Source organism: Paroedura picta, chromosome 4 (genome assembly GCF_049243985.1).
Source record: "Paroedura picta isolate Pp20150507F chromosome 4, Ppicta_v3.0, whole genome shotgun sequence".
In the NCBI taxonomy this organism is placed as follows: Eukaryota; Metazoa; Chordata; class Lepidosauria; order Squamata; family Gekkonidae; genus Paroedura; species Paroedura picta.
Genome location: NC_135372.1, coordinates 5,392,317 through 5,417,502, shown reverse-complemented (window position 1 = coordinate 5,417,502; position 25,186 = coordinate 5,392,317). Strand labels below are relative to the sequence as shown.

Below are 25,186 nucleotides of genomic sequence, written 5' to 3'. Positions count from 1 at the left end.
CTCCCAGAGGGCGCTGCGGCCAGAGGCGGTTCTGATTGGTTGCTCCCGCAGGGGTGAATAGGTCGGGGTGTGCCCGGCGCGCCTTGCGGGGAAGGCTTCGACGTGTCCCTGCAGAGATGGCGGCCGGTCCGGGGGAGACCGACGAGCTTTTCGACGTCAGAAACAATTTCTACATCGGCGCCTTCCAGGCGGCGATCAACGAGGCGCAGCGCGTGAAGGTGAGCGGCCTTGCCGGGGCAGGGGCAGTTGCACCGGTTGGGTCTCTGCCTGCCATTTCCCCCGCTGCGCTCCCGCTGGGCTGTCCCTCCTTTTGGGGGGGGGGGGGGACTGTACTTAAGATTCCCCGTAAACATAATAGTGGGATGTTGTAAAACTTTCGCAAGAGGTGCTCTGCGCAGCCTTAAATCCTCTTGAGAAAGTGAATGACCACCCAGCGGTGGGCAAACTGGCTCTCCAGATGTCCATGGATTACAATGACCATGAGCCCCTGCCAGCTGGAGCGGGTTTAGGGATGCAGTGTGCAATATGGTTGGTACTCTAATAGTGCAGGATGGTCTGAGAACTGGGGCACCTGGTCCCATTCTGTGCACATTGTTTAATGCACTTTCAATGTCTTTTAGAAGTAGACTACCTTGTCCCACACAGGAAAATCCTGCTGCGAAAGCACATTGAATTGGCATTATCCATTGTGTGTGGAATGGTCCCAGGAAGACCAACAAAGTTTTCTTCTGGGTATCAGCTTTTGTGTGCATGCCCATTGCTTCAGATACATTGAAACAGAGCCACCAGCTATTGCATATAAGTAGCAGATGAGGAAGATGTTACCAGGAAGGTCAAGTTAGTGCTAAGGTTGGATTAAAGCAATTGGAAAGATGTGAATAGCAGGATATAAGGATGAACATAATCCTAGTTTTGGAATGTGCCATAGATGCCATCTAGTCCACCCCCTGGTCAATGCAGGATCAGTTGGAGCATTCAGGATAAGTATTTGTCCAGCTGCTGCTTGAAGTGAGGTGCCTTAAACTAGCCGATGGACTCACCACCTCCTTAGGCAGCCCATTCCACTGCTGAACTAGACTCATAGAATCCTAGAGTGGGATGGGGCCTTATAGGCCATCTAGTTCCACCCCCTGCTCAGTGCAGAATCAGCTTGAAGTATCCAGAAGGATCTGTCCAGCTTCTGCTTAAAGATCACCAGTGAGGAGGAGCTCACCACTTCCTTAGGCAGTTGATTCCACTGCTGAATTAGAATCCTAGGGTAGGACGGAGCCATCCAGTCCCACCACCCTGCTCAATGCAGGATCAGCCTGAAGCATCCAGGGTGCTTGAGGCTGATCCTGCATTGAGCAGGGGGTGGGACTATATGGTCTACATAGCCCCTTCCCACCCTAGGATTCTATGAGTCTAATTCAGCAGTGGTGTGGGTTGCCTAAGGAGGTGGGGAGCTCCCCCTCACTGGCGGTCTTCAAGCAGCGGCTTGACATATCCTTCTCCTGGATGCTTGAGGCTGATCCTGCATTGAGTAGGGGGTGGGATTAGATGGCCTGCATGGCCCCTTCCCACTCTAGGATTCTGTTAGTTCAGCAGTGGAATGGGCTGCCTCTGGAGGTGGCGAGCTCCCCCTCACTAGCAGTCTTCAAGCAGCGGCTGGACAGATCCTTATCCTGGATACTTGTGGCTCATCCTGCATTGGGCAGGGGATGGGGTTAGATAGGGGATCATCAACCCCCGATCTGCGGCCTGGTGCTGGGCCGCAAATGCCATGGTACCGGGCCGCCGGCAGCTGCGCCTGCCTCCCCTGCCCGCAGCGAGAACGAAGGGAAGAGGCAGGCGCAGCCGCCGGCACGCCGGTGACGGCACGCAGTTGCCGCGTATGCGAGTTAGCGCCCCCTGGTTGCGAAAACGCGCATGTATGGCAACTGTGCATGTGTGTTTTCGCAGCACCCGGGCCGTCGGCTCTCCCCTCACCCCAGAAGTGGTCCCTGACTTGAGAAAGGTTGGGGACCGCTACATTAGATGACCTGTCTGGCCTTTTCCAATTCTATGAAATAAATATCTCTGTGTTATAATTGAATCAGGAAAATGTGTTTCTACTGATAGAATTCCACAACACGTCACGTTTAGTATTCTTTGGCCAGACAACAGCTCCTCTTTGAATTTCTGCTATTCCTCATGCTATTATTATTATTATACTAGGGGCAAAGCCCAGGAATACAATGGGCGCTAGAGTGTGGGGGTGGTAAAAGTAAGTCAGGAAGTGTTGATTCTGGAAGGACATGTGGATGCATGGGTGTGTTGTTTGGGTTGTGGCTGCGTGGCTGGGCATGAGGGTGTGTGATTGCAGAGGGTTGTGGCACAGATGATCACTCAGGAGGCTTAGAAGAGGAATCTTCATCCCCAGCCATAGAGGTTTCCCCTCAGAATTCCCCCAGGACAAAGAGGCCGGGCCTTAAAGGGCTCTCCTTTCCCCACATTCTCATTGGCTCTGGCCACCGTCTGTTGCAGGGAGCCTCCCTGAGAGCAGCTTCCAGGGTTTTAAAGGCCCCTTCAAGCTTCTTTGGGGCCTGTTGAGGCCGTTTTTATTCTGAGAGGCCACTTCTTTGGGCGGCTCCCTGCTGGGCAGACCTTCCTTGTAGACCCCAGCAATTTCAAGGGGATGTAAAGGGCCAGAAATACAGAGGGTGGGGATTATGAAAAGTCCAAATGTTATCAGGAAAAGTGCAGGGAATATTTGCTAGCATATTCACAGAATTTGATAACATTGTTGTTTGAACAGCTTTGCATCACTAATGGCCCCTCAGACCTGGTTTGTGCTTGCAGAACTGAGGCGGGACAGTCCTGAGAGAGGAGACTAGATTAGACCAGCCCAACCCTCTGGCAGGTCACTCCCCAGGCACCCTCCAGCTCAGTCAGCAGTCTGAGGAAAAGTGAATGGAGTTGTTGGAGACAACAGTTAGGGGCGGGAGACACAGCCTGATTGGACAGCCGGCCGGCCACTCGGCGACCGGAAGACACAGGCAGGAGCATTGACTGGCCTTTAAATTGTGACACTGAGAAGGTCACTGTGAGGCCCCAAAGGCCTTTTATAATAGGTACAGATTATTTATTGTTTATCACATTATTTATTATTATTTATTATTTATTACATTATTACATTTTATTAAATGAGCCTCTTGTGGCGCAGAGTGGTAAGCGGCAGAAATGCTGTCTAAAGACCAACCTAGTTTCCTTTTTTGACCAAGTAACAGGTTTGCTGGATCGGGGAAATTTGGTTGATGTCATTTACTTGGATTTTAGTAAAGCTTTTGACAAGGTTCCCCATGATGTTCTGATGGATAAGTTGAAGGACTGCAATCTGGATTTTCAGATCGTTAGGTGGATAGGGAATTGGTTAGAGAACCGCACTCAAAGAGTTGTTGTCAATGGTGTTTCATCAGACTGGAGAGAGGTGAGTAGCGGGGTACCTCAGGGTTCGGTGCTCGGCCCGGTACTTTTTAACATATTTATTAATGATCTAGATGAGGGGGTGGAGGGACTACTCATCAAGTTTGCAGATGACACCAAATTGGGAGGACTGGCAAATACTCCGGAAGATAGAGACAGAGTTCAACGAGATCTGAACACAATGGAAAAATGGGCAAATGAGAACAAGATGCAATTTAATAAAGATAAGTGTAAAGTTCTGCATCTGGGTCAGAAAAATGAAAAGCATGCCTACTGGATGGGGGATACGCTTCTAGGTAGCACTGTGTGTGAACGAGACCTTGGGGTACTTGTGGATTGTAAAATAAACATGAGCAGGCAGTGTGATGCAGCGGTAAAAAAGGCAAATGCCATTTTGGGCTGTATCAACAGAGGCATCACATCAAAATCACAAGATGTCATAGTCCCATTGTATACGGCACTGGTCAGACCACACCTGGAGTACTGTGTGCAGTTCTGGAGGCCTCACTTCAAGAAGGAGATCGATAAAATTGAAAGGGTACAGAGGAGAGCGACGAAGATGATCTGGGGCCAAGGGACCAAGCCCTATGAAGATAGGTTGAGGGACTTGGGAATGTTCAGCCTGGAGAAAAGGAGGTTGAGAGGGGACATGATAGCCCTCTTTAAGTATTTGAAAGGTTGTCACTTGGAGGAGGGCAGGATGCTGTTTCTGCTGGCTGCAGAGGAAAGGACACGCAGTAATGGGTTTAAACTTCAAGTACAACGATATAGGCTAGATATCAGGAAAAAGTTTTTCTCAGTCAGAGTCGTTCAGCAGTGGAATAGGCTGCCTAAGGAGGTGGTGAGTGCCCCCTCACTGGAAGTCTTCAAGCAAAGGTTGGATACACACTTTTCTTGGATGCTTTAGGATGCTTAGGGCTAATCCTGCGTTGAGCAGGGGGTTGGACTAGATGGCCTGTATGGCCCCTTCCAACTCTATGATTCTATGATTCTATGATTCTATGAAAGCTGTCTGCCCATGAGGTTGGGAGTTCAATCCCAGCAGCCGGCTCAAGGTTGATTCAGCCTTCCATCCTTCCGAGGTCGATAAAATGAGTACCCAGCTTGCTGGGGGGTAAACGGTAATGACCATTAAAACGGTAAACGATAATGACCAAAAGACTCAACGGCGAAGAGCGAGACAGTTCTCAGGGCCTTTGGAGCTCCAGAATAGATTTCAGGCCCTTGCAGAGGAGGTGCAAGGATCAACTAGGGAAGGGGTCCCCTAAAAAAGTCTAAGACAAAGGGAAGAGGCCACGGGGACAGAAGGAAATGGAGTTGAGAAGAAAAAAAAAAGGAGAGTACTGGTAATTGGAGACTCCCTTCTAAGAGGAATGGATCGCCATGTGGCTGGGCCCGACCCCTTAACCCGAGAGGTGTGTTGCTTGACAGGGGCGAAAATTAAAGATGTTTCAGAACGGCTTCCCAAACTCCTCAAATCTACGGATCGCTACCCATTTGTGATGGTCCATGTGGGAACGAATGACATGCCCCTGAATACCATCGCTCCTATTAAAAAAGACTATCAAGATCTGGGGAGGAAGCTCAAGCAAATGGGGGCACAAGTGGTATTCTCTTCAATCTTGCCTGTCAAGGGAAGAGGAATGCGTCGGGAGAGGAAGATAATGGAGGTGAATCACTGGCTGCGTAGTTGGTGCCGGCAGGAGAGATTTGGTTTCTGGGACCATGGGATAAGCTTTCTTGAGGAAAGCCTACTAGCACCTGATGGACTGCACTTATCGAAACTGGGGAAGAATGTGTTTGGCAGGAACCTGGGGAGATTCATCAGGAGAGCTTTAAACTAAAGCCACTAGGGGAAGGAGACGATCAACATAGGGAGTGTATGGAAGGAAAACGATCGGAGGCAGCCCAACCGGCAAGGCCAGCTCATAGGGAACCAAAAGTAAAAGGATTCAGATGTCTTTATACTAATGCCCGAAGCATGGGCAATAAAAAGGAAGAGCTGGAACTTCTCATGCTGATGGAAAGGTATGATCTAGTAGGCATCACAGAAACTTGGTGGAATGATTCTCATGACTGTAATGTAATGGTGGATGGATATGAACTGTTCAGAAAAAACAGAATAGATCGAAGAGGTGGAGGAGTGGCACTGTATGTGAGGAAAGGGCTTACATGTCAGGAAATTCTAGTGGAGGAGAGCATAACTACAGTGGAAAGCATCTGGGTGAAAATAAGCGAGGGGAAAACAAACAGTGTGGTGGTTGGTGTCTGCTACCGACCGCCTGACCAACGAGAGGATGCGGATGCTGCACTTTGTGAGCAGCTTGAGAAAATATCCAAGCGGCAGGACCTTGTCATCATGGGTGACTTCAATTTCCCAGATGTGTGCTGGGAAACAAACTCTGTGAAGCGTCCTCAGTCATGCAACTTTCTGACCTGCCTGGCTGACAATTTCATTTATCAAATGGTAGATGAACCCACAAGAGGTTCAGCCATACTGGACTTAATACTGACCAACAGGCAAGAGTTGGTGGATGAGGTGAAGGAGGTGGGGTCCCTAGGGGGAAGTGACCATGTCCTCATAGAATTCCTTTTGAGATGGGGAGCCAAGGAAGCTTGTAGCCAGACACGGATGTTGGACTTTCGTAGGGCAAACTTTAATAAACTCAGAGACATGATGAGTGTCATACCATGGACGAGAATGCTGGAAGGGAAGGGAGCATGTGAAGGGTGGGCGCTACTCAAACAGGAGCTATTGCATGCTCAATCAATGACTATCCCAGAAAGACGAAAACATTGCAGGAGCTCTAAGAAGCCTATTTGGATGAACAGAGAACTTCAAGAGGAACTAAGAAAGAAAAGGAAAATGTTCAGGAAATGGAGGGAAGGACAGTGCTCTAAAGAAGAGTACCTACAGGTTACTAGGCACTGTAGATCAATCATCAGAAAGGCCAAAGCTGAGAGTGAGCTAAGATTGGCCAGGGAAGCCCATTGTAACAAGAAAAGATTTTTCAGTTATGCGAGGAGCAAACATAAAGTAAAGGAAGCAATAGGCCCACTGTTGGGTGCGGATGGACAAACTCTAACGGAAGATGCAGAGAAAGCAGAAAGGCTTAGTGCCTATTTTACATCTGTTTTTTCCCACAGGTCAAAGTGTTTAGGCACATCTAGAGATGGCCATAGCCAAAGGACAGTGTCTGGGTGGCAGGTTAACATGGATAGAGAGGTTGTCGAGAGGCATTTAGCTGCACTGGATGAGTTCAAATCCCCTGGTCCGGATGAAATGCACCCAAGAGTGCTCAAAGAACTTTCCAGAGAACTTGCACAGCCCTTGTCTATCATCTTCGGAACCTCTTTAAGGACTGGAGATGTCCCGGAGGACTGGAAGAGAGCAAATGTTATTCCGATATTCAAAAGTACCTACAGAGGAAGGCCTACTAGCACCTAATGGACTGCACTTATCAAAACTGGGGAAGAATGTGTTTGGCAGGAACCTGGGGAGATTCATCAGGAGAGCTTTAAACTAAAGCCACTAGGGGAAGGAGACGATCAACATAGGGAGTGTATGGAAGGAAAACGATCGGAGGCAGCCCAACCGGCAAGGCCAGCTCATAGGGAACCAAAAGTAAAAGGATTCAGATGTCTTTATACTAATGCCCGAAGCATGGGCAATAAAAAGGAAGAGCTGGAACCTATGCTGATGGAAAGGTATGATCTAGTAGGCATCACAGAAACTTGGTGGAATGATTCTCATGACTGGAATGTAATAGTGGATGGATATGAACTGTTCAGAAAAAAACAATAGATCGAAGAGGTGGAGGAGTGGCACTGTATGTGAGGAAAGGGCTTACATGTCAGGAAATTCTAGTGAAGGAGAGCATAAAATCATAGAATCATAGAATCATAGAGTTGGAAGAGGCCATACAGGCCATCTAGTCCAACCCCCTGCTCAACGCAGGATTAGCCCTAAGCATCCTAAAGCATCCAAGAAAAGTGTGTATCCAACCTTTGCTTGAAGACTGCCAGTGAGGGGGAGCTCACCACCTCCTTAGGCAGCCTATTCCACTGCTGAACTACTACTCTGACTGTGAAAAATCTTTTCCTGATATCTAGCCTATATCGTTGTACTTGAAGTTTAAACCCATTACTGCGTGTCCTCTCCTCTGCAGCCAACAGAAACAGCATCCTGCCCTCCTCCAAGTGACAACCTTTCAAATACTTAAAGAGGGCTATCATGTCCCCTCTCAACCTCCTTTTCTCCAAGCTGAACATTCCCAAGTCCCTCAACCTATCTTCATAGGGCTTGGTCCCTTGGCCCCAGATCATCTTCGTCGCTCTCCTCTGTACCCTTTCAATTTTATCTACGTCCTTCTTGAAGTGAGGCCTCCAGAACTGCACACAGTACTCCAGGTGTGGTCTGACCAGTGCCGTATACAATGGGACTATGACATCTTGTGATTTTGATGTGATGCCTCTGTTGATACAGCCCAAAATGGCATTTGCCTTTTTTACCGCTGCATCACACTGCCTGCTCATGTTTAGTTTACAATCCACAAGTACCCCAAGGTCTCGTTCACACACAGTGTTACCTAGAAGCGTATCCCCCATCCAGTAGGCATGCTTTTCATTTTTCTGACCCAGATGCAGAACTTTACACTTATCTTTATTAAATTGCATCTTGTTCTCATTTGCCCATTTTTCCATTGTGTTCAGATCTCGTTGAACTCTGTCTCTATCTTCCGGAGTATTTGCCAGTCCTCCCAATTTGGTGTCATCTGCAAACTTGATGAGTAGTCCCTCCACCCCCTCATCTAGATCATTAATAAATATGTTAAAAAGTACCGGGCCAAGCACCGAGCCCTGAGGTACCCCGCTACTCACCTCTCTCCAGTCTGATGAAACACCATTGACAACAACTCTTTGAGTGCGGTTCTCTAACCAATTCCCTATCCACCTGACTATCTGAAAATCCAGATTGCAGTACTTCAAATTATCCATCAGAACATCATGGGGAACCTTGTCAAAAGCTTTACTAAAATCCAAGTAAATGACATCAACCGAATTTCCCAGATCCAGCAAACCTGTTACTTGGTCAAAAAAGGAAACCAGGTTGGTCTGGCAGTACCTGTTGGAGACAAATCCATGCTGACTTCCTTGGATCACCAAATTGTCCTCCAGATGTTTGCAGATCGCTCCCTTTAATATCTGCTCCATTATCTTCCCCACAACAGAGGTCAGACTCACTGGTCTGTAGTTTCTTCATCCTTCCTCCCTTTTTTATTTATCATATTTATCATACTTCTATACCGCCCTCCCCGGAGACTGGGGATGATCTGGGGCCAATGAACCAAGCCCTATGAAGATAGGTTGAGGGACTTGGGAATGTTCAGCCTGGAGAAAAGCAGGTTGAGAGGGGACATGATAGCCCTCTAAGTATTTGAAAGGTTGTCACTTGGAGGAGGGCAGGATGCTGTTTCCGTTGGCTGCAGAGGAGAGGACACGCAGTAATGGATTTAAACTACAAGTTCAACGATATAGGCTAGATATCAGGGGAAAAAATTTCACAGTCAGACTAGTTCAGCAGTGGAATAGGCTGCCTAAGAAGGTGGTGAGCTCCCCCTCACTGGCAGTCTTCAAACAAAGGTTGGATACACACTTTTCTTGCATGCTTTAGGATGCTTAGGGCTGATCCTGCGTTGAGCAGGGGGTTGGACTAGATGGCCTGTATGACCCCTTCCAACTCTATGATTCTATGAATATATGCAGGAAGCAATATAATAACAATAATATTGCTTACTAGATATATAATTATAAAGGATGCTCTTTAAGGCCACCCACGGCTTAGGCCCAGCCCCTCCGAGGAACTGCTTATATGCTTATGCCCCCGCAGGGTGCTTTGCTCTGTGGGTAGTAATCTGTTAGTTGTCCCTGGCCTCGACCAGGACCAGGGCTTTCTTGGTCCTGACCCCAACCTGGTGAAATGAGCTCCCGGGAGAGCTGACGGCCCTGACGGAGGTGGCAAACTTCCACAAGGCCTGTTAAACGGAGCTCTTCTGCCAGGTCTATGACTGAGGCTGGTTTAATAAGATCAGTGGGTCCCCTTTAGGCTCTGCTATAACATCTAGCGCACCCTGTTGTTAGATGACTGTAAGATGACTGTAAGAGTGATGTTGCTGTCTTAGTTTTTGTGGGAACAATGCTGTTCTTAGGGCGAGGGTTTTTTTATTTGTCCATCCGCACCCAACAGTGGGCCTATTGCCTCCTTTACTTTACGTTTGCTCCTCACATAACTGAAAAATCTTTTCTTGTTACAATGGGCTTCCCTGGCCAATCGTAGCTCACTCTCAGCTTTGGCCTTTCTGATGATTGATCTACAGTGCCTAGTAACCTGTAGGTACTCTTCTTTAGAGCTCTGTCCTTCCCTCCATTTCCTGAACATTTTCCTTTTCTTTCTTAGTTCCTCTTGAAGTTCTCTGTTCATCCAAATAGGCTTCTTAGAGCTCCTGCAGTGTTTTCGTCTTTCTGGGATAGTCATTGATTGAGTATGCAATAGCTCTTGTTTGAGTAGCATGAAACAGTCTTTGTTAAAAAACATACAGTAAACATACAGTAACAATATAACAGAATAATATAACAGTATAACAATATAATAAAATAGTATAACGATGCAACAGTGCAATACCACAACAAGGTCCAGAGCGCTCTGGTGGAGTTCTGGGAGGAAGGGGGGAGCGGGGGGGAGCGGGGGCCCTTCGTTCGTTGTTGGTTGTGTCTGGTCTCAACCAAATGCCTGACGAAGGAGCTCCTTTTTGCAGGCCCTGTGGAACTGTTTAAGCTCCGTCAGGGCCCTGATCTCCTCCGGGAGCTCGTTCCACCAGGTGGCGGCCAAGACAGAGAATGCTCTGGCCTTGGTCGAGACCAGGTGGACTTCTTTAGGGCCAGGGACCATTAGCCGGTTGGTGGCAGAGGAGCTCAGAGCTCTTTTGGGGGCATAGGCAGGGAGGCAGTCCCTCAGGTACACTGGGCCCTGACCGCGAATGGCCTTGAAGGTAATTACCAGAACCTTTACTCTGATCCGGAATTCAACTGGCAGCCACTGCAGTTGGTGGAGAATGGGCTGGATGCGGGACCTCCACAGTGTTGCTGTAAGGATCCTGGCCGCTGCGTTTTGGACCAGCTGTAGAGGTGACCGTCGCATGGATCACTGTGGCTAGGTGTTACAGGGCCAGGTAGGGCGCTAGTAGTTTGGCTTGGCAGAGATGGTAAAATGCCAGCCGCGCTACCTTTGTGATCTGGGCTTCCATTGTCAGGGAAGCGTCCAGAATCACGCCTAGGTTCCTGGCGGAGTCAGCCGTAGAGAGCTGTACTCCATCCAGGGCAGGCAGGCGCGCTTCCTCACATGGGCCCTTCCTACCCAGCCACAGGACCTCCGTCTTTGAAGGATTGAGCTTCAGGCGACTCTGCTTGAGCCATCTCGTCACTGCTTCCAGGCAGCTGGCTAATGCTTTTGGGGGAGAGTCAGGGTGGCCATCCATCAGGAGGAAGAGCTGGGTGTCATCGGCATATTGATGACAACCCAGCCCAAACCTCCGTACCAGTTGTGCAAGAGGGCGCATGAAGATGTTGAATAGGATAGGAGAGAGGACCGCTCCTTGTGGGACTCCACAAGTAAGTTGATGACGGTCCGATGTTTTGTCTCCTATTGCAACCCTCTGTCCACGATCCCGGAGGAAGGAGATCAGCCATTGGACGGCTGTCTCTTGTATTCCGGCATCGATGAGGCGGCGAGCTAGAAGCTCATGATCGACTGTGTTGAATGCTGCTGAGAGGTCTAGTAATATCAGCAGTGCCGACCCGCCTCGGTCCAACTGGCGACGGAGGTATGACACTCATCATGTCTCTGAGTTTAATAAACTCAGAGACATGATGAGTGTCATACCTCCGTCGCCAGTTGGACCGAGGTGGGTTTGCCCTACGAAAATCCAACATCCGCGTCTGGCTACAAGCTTCCTTGGCTCCCCATCTCAAAAGGAATTCTATGAGGACATGGTCACTTCCCCCTAGGGTCCCCACCTCCTTCACCTCATCCACCAACTCTTGCCTGTTGGTCAGTATTAAGTCCAGTATGGCTGAACCTCTTGTGGGTTCATCTACCATTTGATAAATGAAATTGTCAGCCAGGCAGGTCAGAAAGTTGCATGACTGAGGACGCTTCGCAGAGTTTTTTTCCAGCACACATCTGGGCAATTGAAGTCACCATGATGACAAGGTCCTGCCGCTTGGATATTTTCTCAAGCTGCTCACAAAGTGCAGCATCCACATCCTCTCGTTGGTCAGGCGGTCGGTAGCAAACACCAACCACCACACTGTTTGTTTTCCCCTCGCTTATTTTCACCCAGATGCTTTCCACTGTATTGTCTTATCTGTTGTGTTGAATTTGGTTCCATGACCCGCTTTGAGTTTCTGTGACAAAATCAGAATATAAAGTAAATAAATCTGAACAGAGTCTCAGTATATGAGTAATCTGCAAGTTGTGCCTTTTCTTACTGTCATTTCTCATTAAAAAGTGAGTGGTTATGAGATAGTGAGACCTCCGCTCCTGCCACCGGGCAGTTTCCTGTGCCCCTCCTGATGCCATTTGATCTGCACCCTAGCCATCAGTTGAGTTTCCAAACCAAGGGTTGTTGAGCGAGCATTTCTCTTACAACTCCTCGGCCACAGAGACAACAGGATAGAGAGGTCTCTTTTCTGCTAACAGGCAGAAAAGAGGCAAGAAGCGGAGATGCCAGTTTTTACATGCAAGCCTGTTTTTTTGTTACTTATGTCTGATACAAACATTGTTTTAAAAGAACCACCGTTCATTGTGACATCCCATGACTGAGTTGGAAGTGACGGACCTTTCTTGTCTCTTCAGCCATCAGGCCCTGAAAAAGAAGTGGAGAGGGACATCTTCCTGTATCGGGCCTACATTGCCCAGGTGAGTCCCTGGGCACTGGAAGAGCTGCCTGGGCTGCTTCTCACTAGCATGGCCCCATTGAAGTTTTAATGCGTGAGTGTGTTTTTGAGCCGCTTGTGGCTTGGCAGGCAAACAGCATCTGGCAGCTGTCAGAAGCAGCAGCCATCACATCCTTTCCGGCTGCTGTGGCAGCTGTTTCATTTATTTATTTGTATAATCACAGACCATAAAAAATTAGACATGGTAAAACCTTAAGATTTTAAAATATGTTGGGTGGGGAGTGTAGAAAATAAAATTGGCCTTGTTATTAAAAAAAATTAGAGGTGTTTTGTTTCCTTCTGGAAGGCTTGAAGTGTAGGCACAAATTTTCACTTGTCACCCATGAGCTCTTTGGCCCAATCCACTTCTCTGTTTGGTGTGACCTCCCTTGCAAAAATTGGTAGGTAAGCTTGTTCTGTCCTCCAGAAGTGCTGTGGGCATGGCCCAACATCTTGCTAATGCTGGAGCTAATATCTGTTTGATGTCAAATGATGAGAGGTTGGCGGTAGCTGTTTCAGTTTTGCACGCTGTAGAAATGGGGTCTTCCTTCTCTTATTCTCCCTCCCCCACTGTTTTGACAGAAAAAATATGGCGTGGTGCTAGACGAAATCAAGCCCAGTTCGTGTCCAGAGCTCCAAGCCGTGCGGCTGTTTGCTGAGTACCTTTCAAATGAGAACCAGAGGTGAGTCTGGGCCCAGAGGACCCCAGTGTTTCTCTCTTGGGCTTATTTTTAAACCCTGAGAACAGCGTTGTATGTATCGATGATCACTCCCTCTGACTCCTTATTTCCTCAACAGGGATGCGATTGTGGCCGAGTTGGACAAGAAAATGGCCAAGAGCATGGACATCTCCAACAGAACGTTCCTGCTGATGGCGGCATCTGTGTATTTCCACGAACAAAACCCAGATGCGGCGCTAAGGGCCCTGCACCAGGGAGACAGCTTGGAAGGGTGAGTGGTTTCAGGGTGTGCTTCTCAGAGAGAGCATGGGGAGAGTGCCCAGTTAGGACTGGGGAGGTCCGGGGTCAAATCCCCATTCAGTTGTCAAACTCATGAGATGGCCGCTTTCTTGAACTTATCCCCTGGGGTTGTTGAGAAGACGGTTCCTTGGAAGCAGGGCAAAGAGAAAACGTAGCCTTTGACATGCTGCAGTCAGTCTGCTGGCTCTGCTGTGAACTGCAGATACACAGAGGTTTTTTTTTTTAAATTGCGGCCCATGCCAAGAACTTGAGGGAATGGACTATTTGTTTTGGTCTGTCCCTGGCTCTGCTCAAATCCAGTTTGAATCCTCTTGTGCCAGTTCTGGAAAGTGCTCCAGTTAGTCTCCAGGGAAGGAGAGAATTCAAAGGTAGGGGGACTGTTCCTGAGACTCCCTCTTGGCCTGCCTTTCCAGTCCTGGACTGGTGTGCTTTTGTGCTAATGGACTTTAGGGATGGGCTGATATCTTTTCAGAACTTTGTGAGTCATGGATTAGGGGCATGCAATTTTTTTTTCTCAGCATATTTTGGTTCAGGTCTACTGGACCCAAAAAATCTGGATCCCAGATAAAGTATGCAGATCTGGGATTTTTGAGAAATAATTTCTCCCCCCCTCCCCCCCAGGTCCAATAGACCCAACCTGAAAAACACTGAGCAAAAAAAGTGGTGGCAAAACTGCTAACATCAGTGGAGAGGCGGCTCAGCTGATGTTCTTTTGAGCTGCCCCTTGAAGCCACACTGCCAGAAGAGTGCCAAGTACCTGATGCCTCAGTTAGGTCTAAACCAAGCTGCTGAACAGAGCTGATCCTGTGGGGAGAATTCTTCCTTTTGGCTCGGTTAGGGTCCTACTGGGAGTAGCCTTATAGTTAGGCGGACCTCTGAAAAACGTTAGTTTCAGCAAAGGGTTTCATATACAGTTTCGTTAACCCTTCAATAGAGATTTGTCCTGCCAAGAATCGACTTCTTGGGGAGCCCGACTGGAACATGACAGAGGATAGTTCCTGAATATATCTGATGAAGTGTTTTTCAAGTATACTTTGGCTTTGGAAACTGAGCCAGCAGACTGACTGCATAAGCCAGAACACTGAGGTGGATAGGCAGAGGGTGTGCAGAACAAGCTCCTTGCAAGTGCCTTTGCTCTTTTCCCTTCTAGCATGGCCATGACCATCCAGATCCTACTGAGACTGGACCGCCTTGATCTGGCCCGGTAAGTCCCCTTTGCCCTCATGGCAGTTCTGCAGATGCTGGTGCTGTCCACGTTACCACTTGCATGTTCCCCTTCCTCTCATGTCTCTGCTGTTTATTATTATTATTATTATTATTATTATTATTATTATTATTATTATTATTATTATTATTATTATTATTTGGATTTTCTATCTTCAAAGCCTGTTTCTAAGAATGGGCCTTGAAAGGGTCCCCTCCCCTGACCCCCAGCCAGGCAGGTTAAGGTGGCTTTGGGCCACAGCTCACAGCCGGATCAAGTGGGGCGGGCAGGGGCTGGCCAGCTCGTTAGCAGGCCCGGGACAGAGCTCCTTAGCAGGCAGTACGCAAGCCATGAGACCCTCGATAGCAGGCCCAACCTAGCAGGCCAAAAGGCCCTCGTTAACAGGCCCTGCTTAGCAGGCCAAGAGGCCCTTGTTAGCAGGCCCAGCCTAGCAGACCGGGAGGCCCTCATTAGCAGGCCCAGCCTAGCAGGCCAGGAGGACTTTGTTAGCAGGCTCTGCTTAGCAGGCCAAGAGGCCCTAGTTAGCAGGCCCTCCACCACCACCCTTTGCCCAGGGCCCTTTCCCCTTACCTGCTGCTGGCTCCAGGCACTGAGCTGAATCAGAGCAAAGAAGCTAGAGTCCAGAGATAGACAGTGGGAGCTGCAGGGGCAGGGCCAATCAGGGTGCAACCTATTCCAACTTGGACAGCCGGACATGTTCCACCCCCAAGGCTGTTTCACAAATATATAGAGGAGCCATGGATAAGGATTACCCGCTGCTCCCAGTAAGATAGCTCGCACTGCGTTATAACATTAAAAAGCTCATAATGAAATATAACGATCCTCAACTAAAATGATTCTAAATCTGATGACCAATTAATCCTCTCCCCACCCCTCTGTTTGAGAACGCCTGACACCAGAGGGGAAAGATGCAATGGGAGGAGAGCCTGATATCTAGGCCGAACTGAGGGGCCCTCGATCATATTGCCACCTGGCCGCAACCAAATGCCTGGTGAAAGAGCTCCATCTTGCGGCTCTGCGGAAATGCACAAGCTTCATCAGGGCCCTCATTGCTTCCGGGAGCTCGTTCCATCAGGTTGGGGCCAGGACCAAAAAGGCCCTGGCCAAGGCCAGGCATACTTCTTATGGGCTGGGGACCACCCTGCTGAGCGCAAGGCTCTGTGGGGGGCTGTTCTTGAATCTGGTCAGAAGACTCCCCTGTCAATAGGTTCTCCTACCACCTGGGCTGCTTATAGGACTGATTCCCATGCAACAGTCGCCTCCAAGTTTGATTTTAGTAACTTATCTTATGTGGGCCTACCCTTGAGTTTGATCTAGAAGCTACAGCTTGTACAAAATGTGGTTGTCTGTGTCCTCACGAGGCCCCCTTGTAGGACTCCTGTTCAACCTGTCCCCCACCAGCTTCACTGGCTTCCAGTAGAATTCCAGATCAAGTACAAGTTGTTGGAGCTAGCCTTGAAGACCCTCAGCAGTCTGGACCCTGGATATCTGTGGAACTGCCTCTCCCAGTACAGCTGAAGAGCTTAGCACCCTGCAGATACCAACCGGTGGGTGATCCCCAGCCCCAGGGAAGTGCGACTAGCTTCGACCAGGATCAGGGCCCTTTTGGCCTTGGCTTCGGCCTGGTAGAATGAGTTGGCAGCAGAGATCCAGGCTCTGACGGAGTTAACATAGTTCCACAGGGCTCACAATATGGCACTCTTCCACTTGCACTATGGTTGAGGCCTTACTTCCTGTGCCCTCTCTCTGTGCTCCAGCCCCTTCCCCCTGCAAAATCCATCAAGATTGAGGTATTGGATGAGACAGCGGGGGTTGTGGAAGGAAACAGATGTTCGCTATGTTTTAAGGCAGTGGTCCGCAACCTTTTTCGGGTTGAGGACCGGTAGGGGGAGGAGGGCAATCCGGGGGCCACGCATGCGCGGCAGCCCCTGCGCAAACAGACATGCGCGGCAAGTTGCGCATGTGCGTTTGCACCCGGTGGGGCCACAAATGCGCATGCATGGCAGTTTCGCGCATGCATGCATGCGCTGACCTGCCGTGCATGCCTGCTTGCGGCCACACCGGGCGCAAACGCGCATGCGCGGACCTGCCGCGCATGTCCATTTGCACTGCTGGCCGTGCTCCCCCCCCGCGCAGAAAGAAGCTTGCCAGGCCACAAGCTAATCGGCTGCTTTGTTTCTCGCTGCGGGGGGAGGGGGGCGGGGAGAGGGAGCTGCAGCCCGGTGGTTGGTGACCACTGTTTTAAGGGATTCATGATGGGCTTGTGAAGAGCCACGGGGCTGTTCAGAATGCGGGAAACGGCTGGGCTTGTTGCAGGCCACGATGATGCTTGCATCTTGTTCACAATAAGGATTCTCCTGCAGGAGTTGCTTAAGGGCGGTGTCTGGAGAGGGTATGGTGATGGCAGGGTATGTGTGTTGAACATGAAACGCTGGATCTTGATAGATAAAGATGGGTAGCCACGTTAATCTCTGTAAGAATAGAAAAGAGCAAGAGTCTGGTAGCACCTGAAAGACTAACCAAATTTGTGGCAGGGTACGAACTTTCATGGGTCACTGCTCACTGGTGAAAATTCATATCCCATGACAAATTTGGTTAATCTTTAAGGTGCTCTTTACTTCTGGATCCTGAGTCACCCCAGCTGTGCCCAGTGGTATGTGAGCTAGTGTGTGTCTGTAAAAGCCGTCTCCATTTGACAAGGAAAGCTCACTGTTTGCTCACCTGAGGGCCACATCTGTCTTCCCTTCAAAATCAAGGGAGTTCTCTGCCCATTTTCCCTCCAGGAAAGAGCTGAAGAAGATGCAGGAACAGGATGAGGATGCCACCCTGACCCAGCTTGCGATCGCTTGGGTGAACTTGGCCATGGTAGGTGCTTCATCCCACAGTCCCCTGTACTTTGGGTGCCAGCCTGTGAAGAGCTGCCTCCCTGATCCAAAAGCTTGTTTGCTGCAGAGTCACGATTTCAAGGAAGAAGGCTGGGTTCTTTTCTCAACGAGCCATGCAGGGGGTTTCATCCCATTTGTCAGCATTAGCCTATTGTATGGGGTCCTGGGCTACATGCCTGCTTCTTCTGAGAACCTTTACTTTGGTTTTCCAGTGACTTTCAGCCGCCATCCCTTCCCTGCCCCAGTTTTGGTTCTGCTCCTTGCCTTGTTATTGGTTTGCGCTTTTCTGTTTGGACTGAAGGCCAAATGGTCATACCAGCTCACTGACACTGGAGGGTCAACTCTTTGGAACTGTGTTTTGTGGGAAAGAATTTTGGCATGCAAAATGTACCAGTGGAGGGGGGGATTATCTATATCAGCCTTTCTCAACCTTTTTATCATGAAGAAACCCATGCAATATTTTTCAGGCTTCGAGAAACCCCATAAGTGGCATAGTTGTGCAGAATATGGTTGGGAAGCAGAGCTTTAGACATGCCCACCCAGGGCCCAGCCCAGCCAGGCCCATCATTGGCCCTCTTGGGAGGTGGTCATATCACCCAGTAAATGTTGAACAAAATTTAAAAAACATATCAAAAATTAATTAACTCACCCATTCAGAAAACCCCTCCAGGGCCTCCAAGAAACCCCAGGGTCTCATGAAACCCTGGCAACCTGTTCTTAGCTGTGCTTTGCTATCGCGAAGTGGCCTGTAGTGCTCTCTGTGGACTTTTGGATTTTTTGCAAGAAATGCCTCAGCTTATTTTGTGTCCTTTGGAAGCTCATCCCAGGTTCGTGACAACAAGAAGGCAACATGTTGTCTTCCCTCCCTCCCTCTTGGCCTGTCCCTCTAGAGCAGGGGTAGTCAAACTGCGGCCCTCCAGATGTCCGTGGACTACAATTCCCAGGAGCCCCTGCCAGCGAATGCTGGCAGGGGCTCCTGGGAATTGTAGTCCACGGACATCTGGAGGGCCGCAGTTTGACTACCCCTGCTCTAGAGGATGGGGTGTGGCAGAAGAACATGATCTCCGGGTGTGGTGGCCAACAGCAGCCGGCAGCTCCACCCTCCTTTTCTCCAGATAACTTTTTATTGCAAGTTTTTGATGATAAAGGAGCAACAGTAATAAAGAGAAAGAAATTAGAAATAACAAGGAAAAGTGTAAAACAGATAAAAAATTATAAAATACAATTAATCATTTTTTCATTTATAGTAGCTGATGATAAAATACATTGAAATATTATACCTTAATGATCCAGTCTGAAATTGTTCCAGCATTTCTATATTGCTGGGTTTGGTGCTCAGTTAGTTCCCTGCATAAAAGCATTTGAACCAGGAAATTGATTGAGACCATTTAAAACACGGCAATTATGTGCCAGGGAATATTCAACCAGTTTGAGTCCTGCCTGGTTTAGTATTACTTTCTTGGATGAGTGTTTAAAAGCAAACTGAAAAGGGATATGATTATCAGTGTCAAACCCCAGGGGGGAGGCCAAATCTAGATTAGGGATACCTATACAAGCATTAAAGTCTTTTGACAATGAAGTGGGCTGTAGGAAATTGCCCTTGAATTGATAGAGTAAATTCTGGAAGCCTAGACCAATTATTCAGTTCACCCTCAGTCGCCATCAAGGGTAAATAATAAAATAGCTCTGGTGATCAGGAAACAGGATCCTAAGGCTAATCTAGCAGGAAAATGGTAGACAGTAAAATCTTTAAAATCGGGGATGTCAACCAACCAGGCTTTTTGGAGAAGAATACAGTAAAAGTTAGAGAGAAAATAAGTAAAATCCACATCATTGCTTTTGTTGGAAGAAGAAGAAGAAGAAGAGTTGGTTCTTATATGAGGCTTTTCCCTACCCAAAGGGGGCTCAAAGCGGCTTGCAGTCGCCTTCCCATTCCTCTCCCCACAACAGACACCCTATGAGGGAGGTGGGCCAGAGAGAGCCCTAATATCACTGCTCGGTCAGAAGAGTTTTATCAGTGCTGTGACGAGCCCAAGGTCACCCAGCTGGCTGCATGTGGGGGAGTGCAGAATCGAACCCAGCATGCCAGATTAGAAGTCTGCACTCCTAACCACTACACCAATCCCTGTACCCATGACATCTTCTCAAAGGGACAACTGCCAGCCACTGTTGCAGAGAGGCCCCGTGTTTCGGTATCACAGTGGAGGAAGTCCAATCCATGCTGCCTGGACCATTTATATTTTGCCCCATCCTGAGCTTCTGGTGCTGCAGGACTTGTGCTCTGGGGGTGGGGTGGGGGCATTCAGGGTAGGTCACGGCACGCTCAGTCGCATCCGGTGAAGGAACAGTTTCTGATTCCCCCGGTTCCTTTTTTCCTCCCAGGGCGGTGAGAAACTGCAGGATGCCTACTACATCTTCCAGGAGATGGCCGACAAGTGGTCCTCCACCCTGCTGCTACTGAACGGCCAGGCGGCCTGCTACATGGCCCAAGGCAAGTGGGAAGATGCAGAAGCTGTGCTCCAAGAAGCCCTTGACAAGGTGAGTTTGGCCAGGTGTGCTGGTGCCAAGAGCCTATGTGCCTCTTGGCAGGATATTGTCACAAAATAACTGGGAGACACTTATGAAATAAACCATAATGTACAAAGAAATGTCTGGCTGGATCTTTCAATAAAGAGGCAAAATTTCTTGCTTGTAGTAAATCTTTTGTATTTGTTTTGCTTGAAGTAAACGCAAAACATTTTGGTGTGGACTCAGCCTTCCTCAGTTCAGTTCACTCGAAAGAATATAATAAGTGTATCTTTGGGCTACTGCTTTTGAGCTAGAAGTTTACATGTAGTGTTTCCATTGCCCATTGATATGCTTTCAAGTGAACAGAACTGAGGAAGGCTGAGTCCACACCCAAATGTTTTGTGTATACTTCAAGCAAAATACATACAAAAAAAGCCTAAAAAGCAAGACGTTTTGCTTCTTTATTGATATCCAGCAAAGCACACTTTTCTTTGTACATGTTGTCATGATTTTGCGGTGTAATGCTTTCTTGGCCTGTTTTATTGTAATGTTTTATTATTTTGGATTCTGTACTTTAGCTGTGTAATGCTCCCCTTGATCTGTTTTTAACTATATTTTAATTGTGCAGTGTTTTCTCACTGCTTTTTTGCTGGCAGGTGTTTTATTGTTGAGTCTTTGCTGGACTGCGCTTTGGAATGTGTGTAGTGATTAGAAACTCATGTGCATTTCAGCCTGGGAAAACTCAGCCTCAGAAGAAGGGTATTGAGCATGTCAAGTTTCAAATTGTAGGGAAGGGTTGCGAGGGTAACATGAAAGTACATTTGTAGGTTTGTTTTTCGATTCTAGCAAAGAAAAGCCTTTCTTTCTGTTTGTTTGCCTTTTGCAATAAAGAGAGTCTTTTTCTGCAATAAGTCTGCTTATTGGGGCCTCGACAGGAACCTGACAACTGGTTCTGCCACTGGTCATAACAAATGATCACTGGGCATGCGGGTTCATCCCAGTGCCCAACAAAGCACTCTTCAGAGTTCAGCTACGCCCTGCATCTAGAAAACCAGCATTTCAGCCCAGAACTTTCCCATATGCCAGCTTTCTACCCACAGCAGCTCCACGGCATTCGACATCATGGAGTGTCCTGGACTTGTATGCCAGCTCTGCTGAAGGCCTGGGCTAAATGTTGCACCTCTGGGCACACCCAAACTTTCTTGGTCCCTTGGGTAAACGTGTCCCTCCACTCTTCCTCCTGGCTTGATTGCCTTGGAAAAGGGCTAGCTAGGATCCTTTGCAACACAGGTCTGGAAGTCTAAATGGCCCAATACCTGTTTTCAGGTTTGAAGGCAGCTGATGCCAACAAGAGATCAACCAGAACTCCACAAGCCCTCCTACTGTTGCTCTCCAAGCACCAAGAATACAGAGCATCACTGACCCATGCTTAGTGTTCTGTCCAGACCAAGGGTGGCCAAACTGTGGCTTTCCAGATGTCCATGGATTAGTTACCATCAGCCCCCGGCAGCATGGTGAGCGACAGTTTAGCTGCCCCTAGCCATATCTTGTGGCTAATACCCATTGATGGACCTCTATTCCATTATGTTTTTGAAGCAGTCTTTGCTTGTAGCCACTGCTACTTTCTGCAGCAGTAAGTTCCATGTGTTAACGTGAAGAAGGACTTCCCTTGATCCTATTTTTCCCTTAAGCCTATTTTTTGTTTAGTTTTAGTTTAGTTTTATTACAGTCATAGACCAGCACAAGATGATGCAAAACATCCATTAAAACCAGGAATTAAAACATCTTAAAACATAGTAATACAAAATAGGATACATAATAAGAAGGTACACAGCTGTCCAGTTCACTTTTTGTTAATTTCACTGCATGCCCACCAGTTCTTGTATTGGGAGAAAAGAAGAAGAAAAAGAAGAGTTGGTTCTTATATGCCGCTTTTCTCTACCCGAAGGAGGCTCAAAGCGCCTTCCCATTCCTCTCCCCACAACAGACACCCTGTGGGGTGGGTGAGGCTGAGAGAGCCCTGATATCACTGCTCGGTCAGAACAGCTCTATCAGTACTGTGGCGAGCCCAAGGTCACCCAGCTGGCTGCATGTGGGGGAGTGCAGAATTGAACCGCATATCAGATTAAAATTTCACACTCCTAACCACTACACCAAACACAAGTACTTTCACTGCTTTTTCTCTTCCATGCATGATGTTGTAAACCTCTCTCATGTCACCCCTCCATACTTGCCTCATTTATCTCTTTAATGGCAGGTTCTTTGTTGATGCTTTAATCTGTGAATTTAGGAAGTTTTTCCCTCCCTGTATAGGACAGCAGCCACCCCGAGACACTGATCAACTTTGTCGTCCTCTCGCAACATTTGGGGAAGCCGCCAGAGGTGAGCCATAATTCCATTTCAGGAGAGGCAGGGTGGGACAAACAGAACAAATCTGTTCCCCCAGATCTGTGACTCTTTCCTCCATAACAGCAGAGTTCACCACCATGAGGCCCATTCCATCCCTAATCAGTTAAAGAGCTGGAGTCCACCCTGGGTCCAGAATGGGTCCACCCTGGATTTGCCAGACAGAATCCAAGTTAGATCATGCAGAACTGGGTACTCTTCCCCCCCCCCAGACCCTCTGACCCATTTCTGCAAGGGGGAAAGCATAACTCCTGCAAATCTAAAGGGAGAAAAAAGAAAAGTTGGTTTTTATTCCCTGCTTTTTACTACCCAAAGGAGTCTCAAAGCAGTTCACAATCATCTTCCCTTCCTTTCCCCACAACAGGCTGTGAGGTAGGTGTGGCTGAGAGTGCTCCAACAGAACTGCTGTGTGAGAAGAGCCCTAACGGAACTGTGATTGGCCCAAGGTCACCCAGCTGGCTGCATGTGGAGGAGGAGCGGGGAATCAAGCCCGGCTCTCCAGGTTGGAGTCTGCCGCTCTTCACCACAGCGCCACTCTGGCCGACATCATCAAGTAATATAATATCGAAGTTACCACTAGAGGGAGAAAAATACATATGGAACAGCCCCAGGAGATGGAAACATACAAATAAGGAAAACAATGCAGGAAAGCTCCTATACACTGTAGAACAGGGGTAGTCAATCTGCGGCCCTCCAGATGTCCATGGACTACAATTCCCAGGAGCCCCCTGCCAGCGAATGCCTCCACATGCAGCCAGCTGGGTGACCTTGGGCCAATCCTGCTCCCCTCTGCAGAAAGGCTGAGGGACATGGGAATGTTCAGCTTGGAGGAGGCTGAGAGGGAGCAGGATTGCGCTCTTGAAGTATTTCATTGGTTGTCACTTGGAGGAGGGCAGGGAAAGGCTCCCATTGGCAGCAGAGGAGAGGGCCCGCAGGAATGGATTTAAACTGCTTTTAGAACAATACTGTCTAGATATCAGGAAAAAATTTCTCATAGTCTGAGTAGTTCAGCAGTGGAGTGGGCTGCCTCAGGAGGTGGGGAGCTCCCCCTCACTGGCTGTCTTCAAGCAGCGGCTGGACAGATCATTCTTCTGGACGCCTGAGGCTGATCCTGCCTTGAGTAGGGGGTGGGACTGGATGGCCTGCATGGCCCCTTCCCACTCTAGGATTCTATGCTGTGCTAGTGGTCTTCCCCACCAGGCCCTTCCCCCCAGTCACTTGGGAGGAGGCTTTGCTTCCCCCTGTCCTGGGTAGACTTTGTTTTCCTGGGTGGCTGTTCCCAAATGTTGGTCCATGTGACTTCCTGGCATCCATCTGGGCCTGAGACTGGTCATGGGGTTGATGGTGCCTGCCATTAAGGGCTATTCTCTTTTGGGCTTCTGCAGAATGTCTGGGGGGGTGGGGAGCCATGCTAGCAAAGGGCAGTGGAAATTCAGGGTCCCTTGAAGGTGGGCATGCTTCTCACGACAGAAGCCAGCCTGGTGTAGCAGTGGTGGCTTCTAATCCGATATGCTGGGTTTGATTTCCTGCTCTTCCACATGCAGCCAACTGGGCGACCTTGGGCTAGTCACACTGTTCTCACAAAGCAGTTCTCTCAGAGCTCTCTCAGACCTAATGAGAAATACTTTGGGGCCGCCTGACGATTACGTCAAATGAGCCGACCACTAAAGGAGAGGTTTTAAAAGAAAACATGGTCTTCTCCTGAAATAGTTTTCTGTCATCCTTCCTGTAGTTTGTGCAGTGTTGTATAGGGACTAGAATAGCAGACCCAGCCCTCCCTGGTGGAACATCTAGCCTATCCTTTCTTGCAGGGTTTTGTGAAGGAAAAGTAGGGGTCTGATATTTTCTCCTGCCATTGTGCTGTTTCTGCTGACAGCCTCCATTTCCCCCCTTCCCCTGCGCCCCAGGTTACTAACCGCTACTTGTCGCAGCTGAGAGATGCCCACAGGAACCACCCCTTCATCAAAGAGTTCCAGGCCAAGGTAACATTTGCTCTGCTACTTTCTCCCTATTTCCTGGCTGGCTGGCAGGAAGCAGTTGTGCTGGAGCAGGAAGTGAGGGAATGGCTGCAAACATAGTAAGGCTTCCCTGGGTCTCTGGGGGTTTAGATGCTCCTAGTACTGGTGCTTCGAAACTCACCCATCCAAAGAGTTTCTTCACATGTTGGGTCACAGCAGCCCTCTCCTTTTGTTTATGTCCTAGTACCTACACAGCCAAGTCTAGAGCAGTAACTCAAAAAGGAAAGTGGTGGGCACCCTCCTCAGAGGGCCAGTGATTTTTGCGGCTTAGGGAACAGTAAGTCCAGTCCCGACCAGGGCAGTAGGATGACCTGTGAGTCCAACTCAGCTTCTCAGCAACAGTAAAAAAACAGCAATGACCACCCTAATCCCTTGTTTGTGTTTGGTTTGCAGGAGAACGATTTTGACCGCCTGGCTTTGCAGTATGCCCCGAGTGCGTGAGGCCTGTGGGACAGGAAAAAACCAGGAGAGGAGGATCCAGTAATTGGAATTTAAATGGGGGGGGGGGGAGACGGACTGGCAAACCAGGACTGTGTCCCCATACCCTGGAAGGGAGCCCCGCCACAGGTTCAGACAACTCCAGTCCATTTTGCATTTCTGTTCCATCAGGGTGCAGTGCAGGACGAAAGCATCCATGCGGGATCTCTCTTCAACATTCACAATAAAGCTTCCCTTGAGTTGACCTCTGTGGCCTTTCTGTGCGGAGGTGGGAGGCTGCCTGTCTCT

General features: G+C 48.8%; 1 protein-coding gene across 1 annotated transcript; it reads left to right on the top strand.

Annotated features, from left to right (window-relative positions):
- Positions 1 to 38: 38 nt before the first annotated feature.
- On the top strand, positions 39 to 25,142 carry COPE (coat protein complex I subunit epsilon). The gene is made up of 10 exons (XM_077331635.1): positions 39 to 218; positions 12,359 to 12,421; positions 13,021 to 13,121; positions 13,237 to 13,389; positions 14,569 to 14,622; positions 17,427 to 17,508; positions 19,911 to 20,066; positions 22,350 to 22,418; positions 24,350 to 24,424; positions 24,854 to 25,142. Exons 1-10 carry the CDS (start codon positions 117 to 119, stop codon positions 24,899 to 24,901), a joined length of 903 nt encoding a protein of 300 aa, XP_077187750.1. The 5' UTR covers positions 39 to 116; the 3' UTR covers positions 24,902 to 25,142.
- The last annotated feature ends 44 nt before the right edge of the window (positions 25,143 to 25,186 follow it).

Coding starts and splice junctions, on each gene's coding strand:
- COPE (XM_077331635.1), top strand. CDS start 117: ATGGCGGCCGGTCCGGGGGAGACCGACGAGCTTTTCGACGTCAGAAAC. Junction 14,623..17,426: donor GACCGCCTTGATCTGGCCCG/GTAAGTCCCCTT, acceptor TTTTCCCTCCAG/GAAAGAGCTGAAGAAGATGC. Junction 17,509..19,910: donor CTTGGGTGAACTTGGCCATG/GTAGGTGCTTCA, acceptor TTTTCCTCCCAG/GGCGGTGAGAAACTGCAGGA.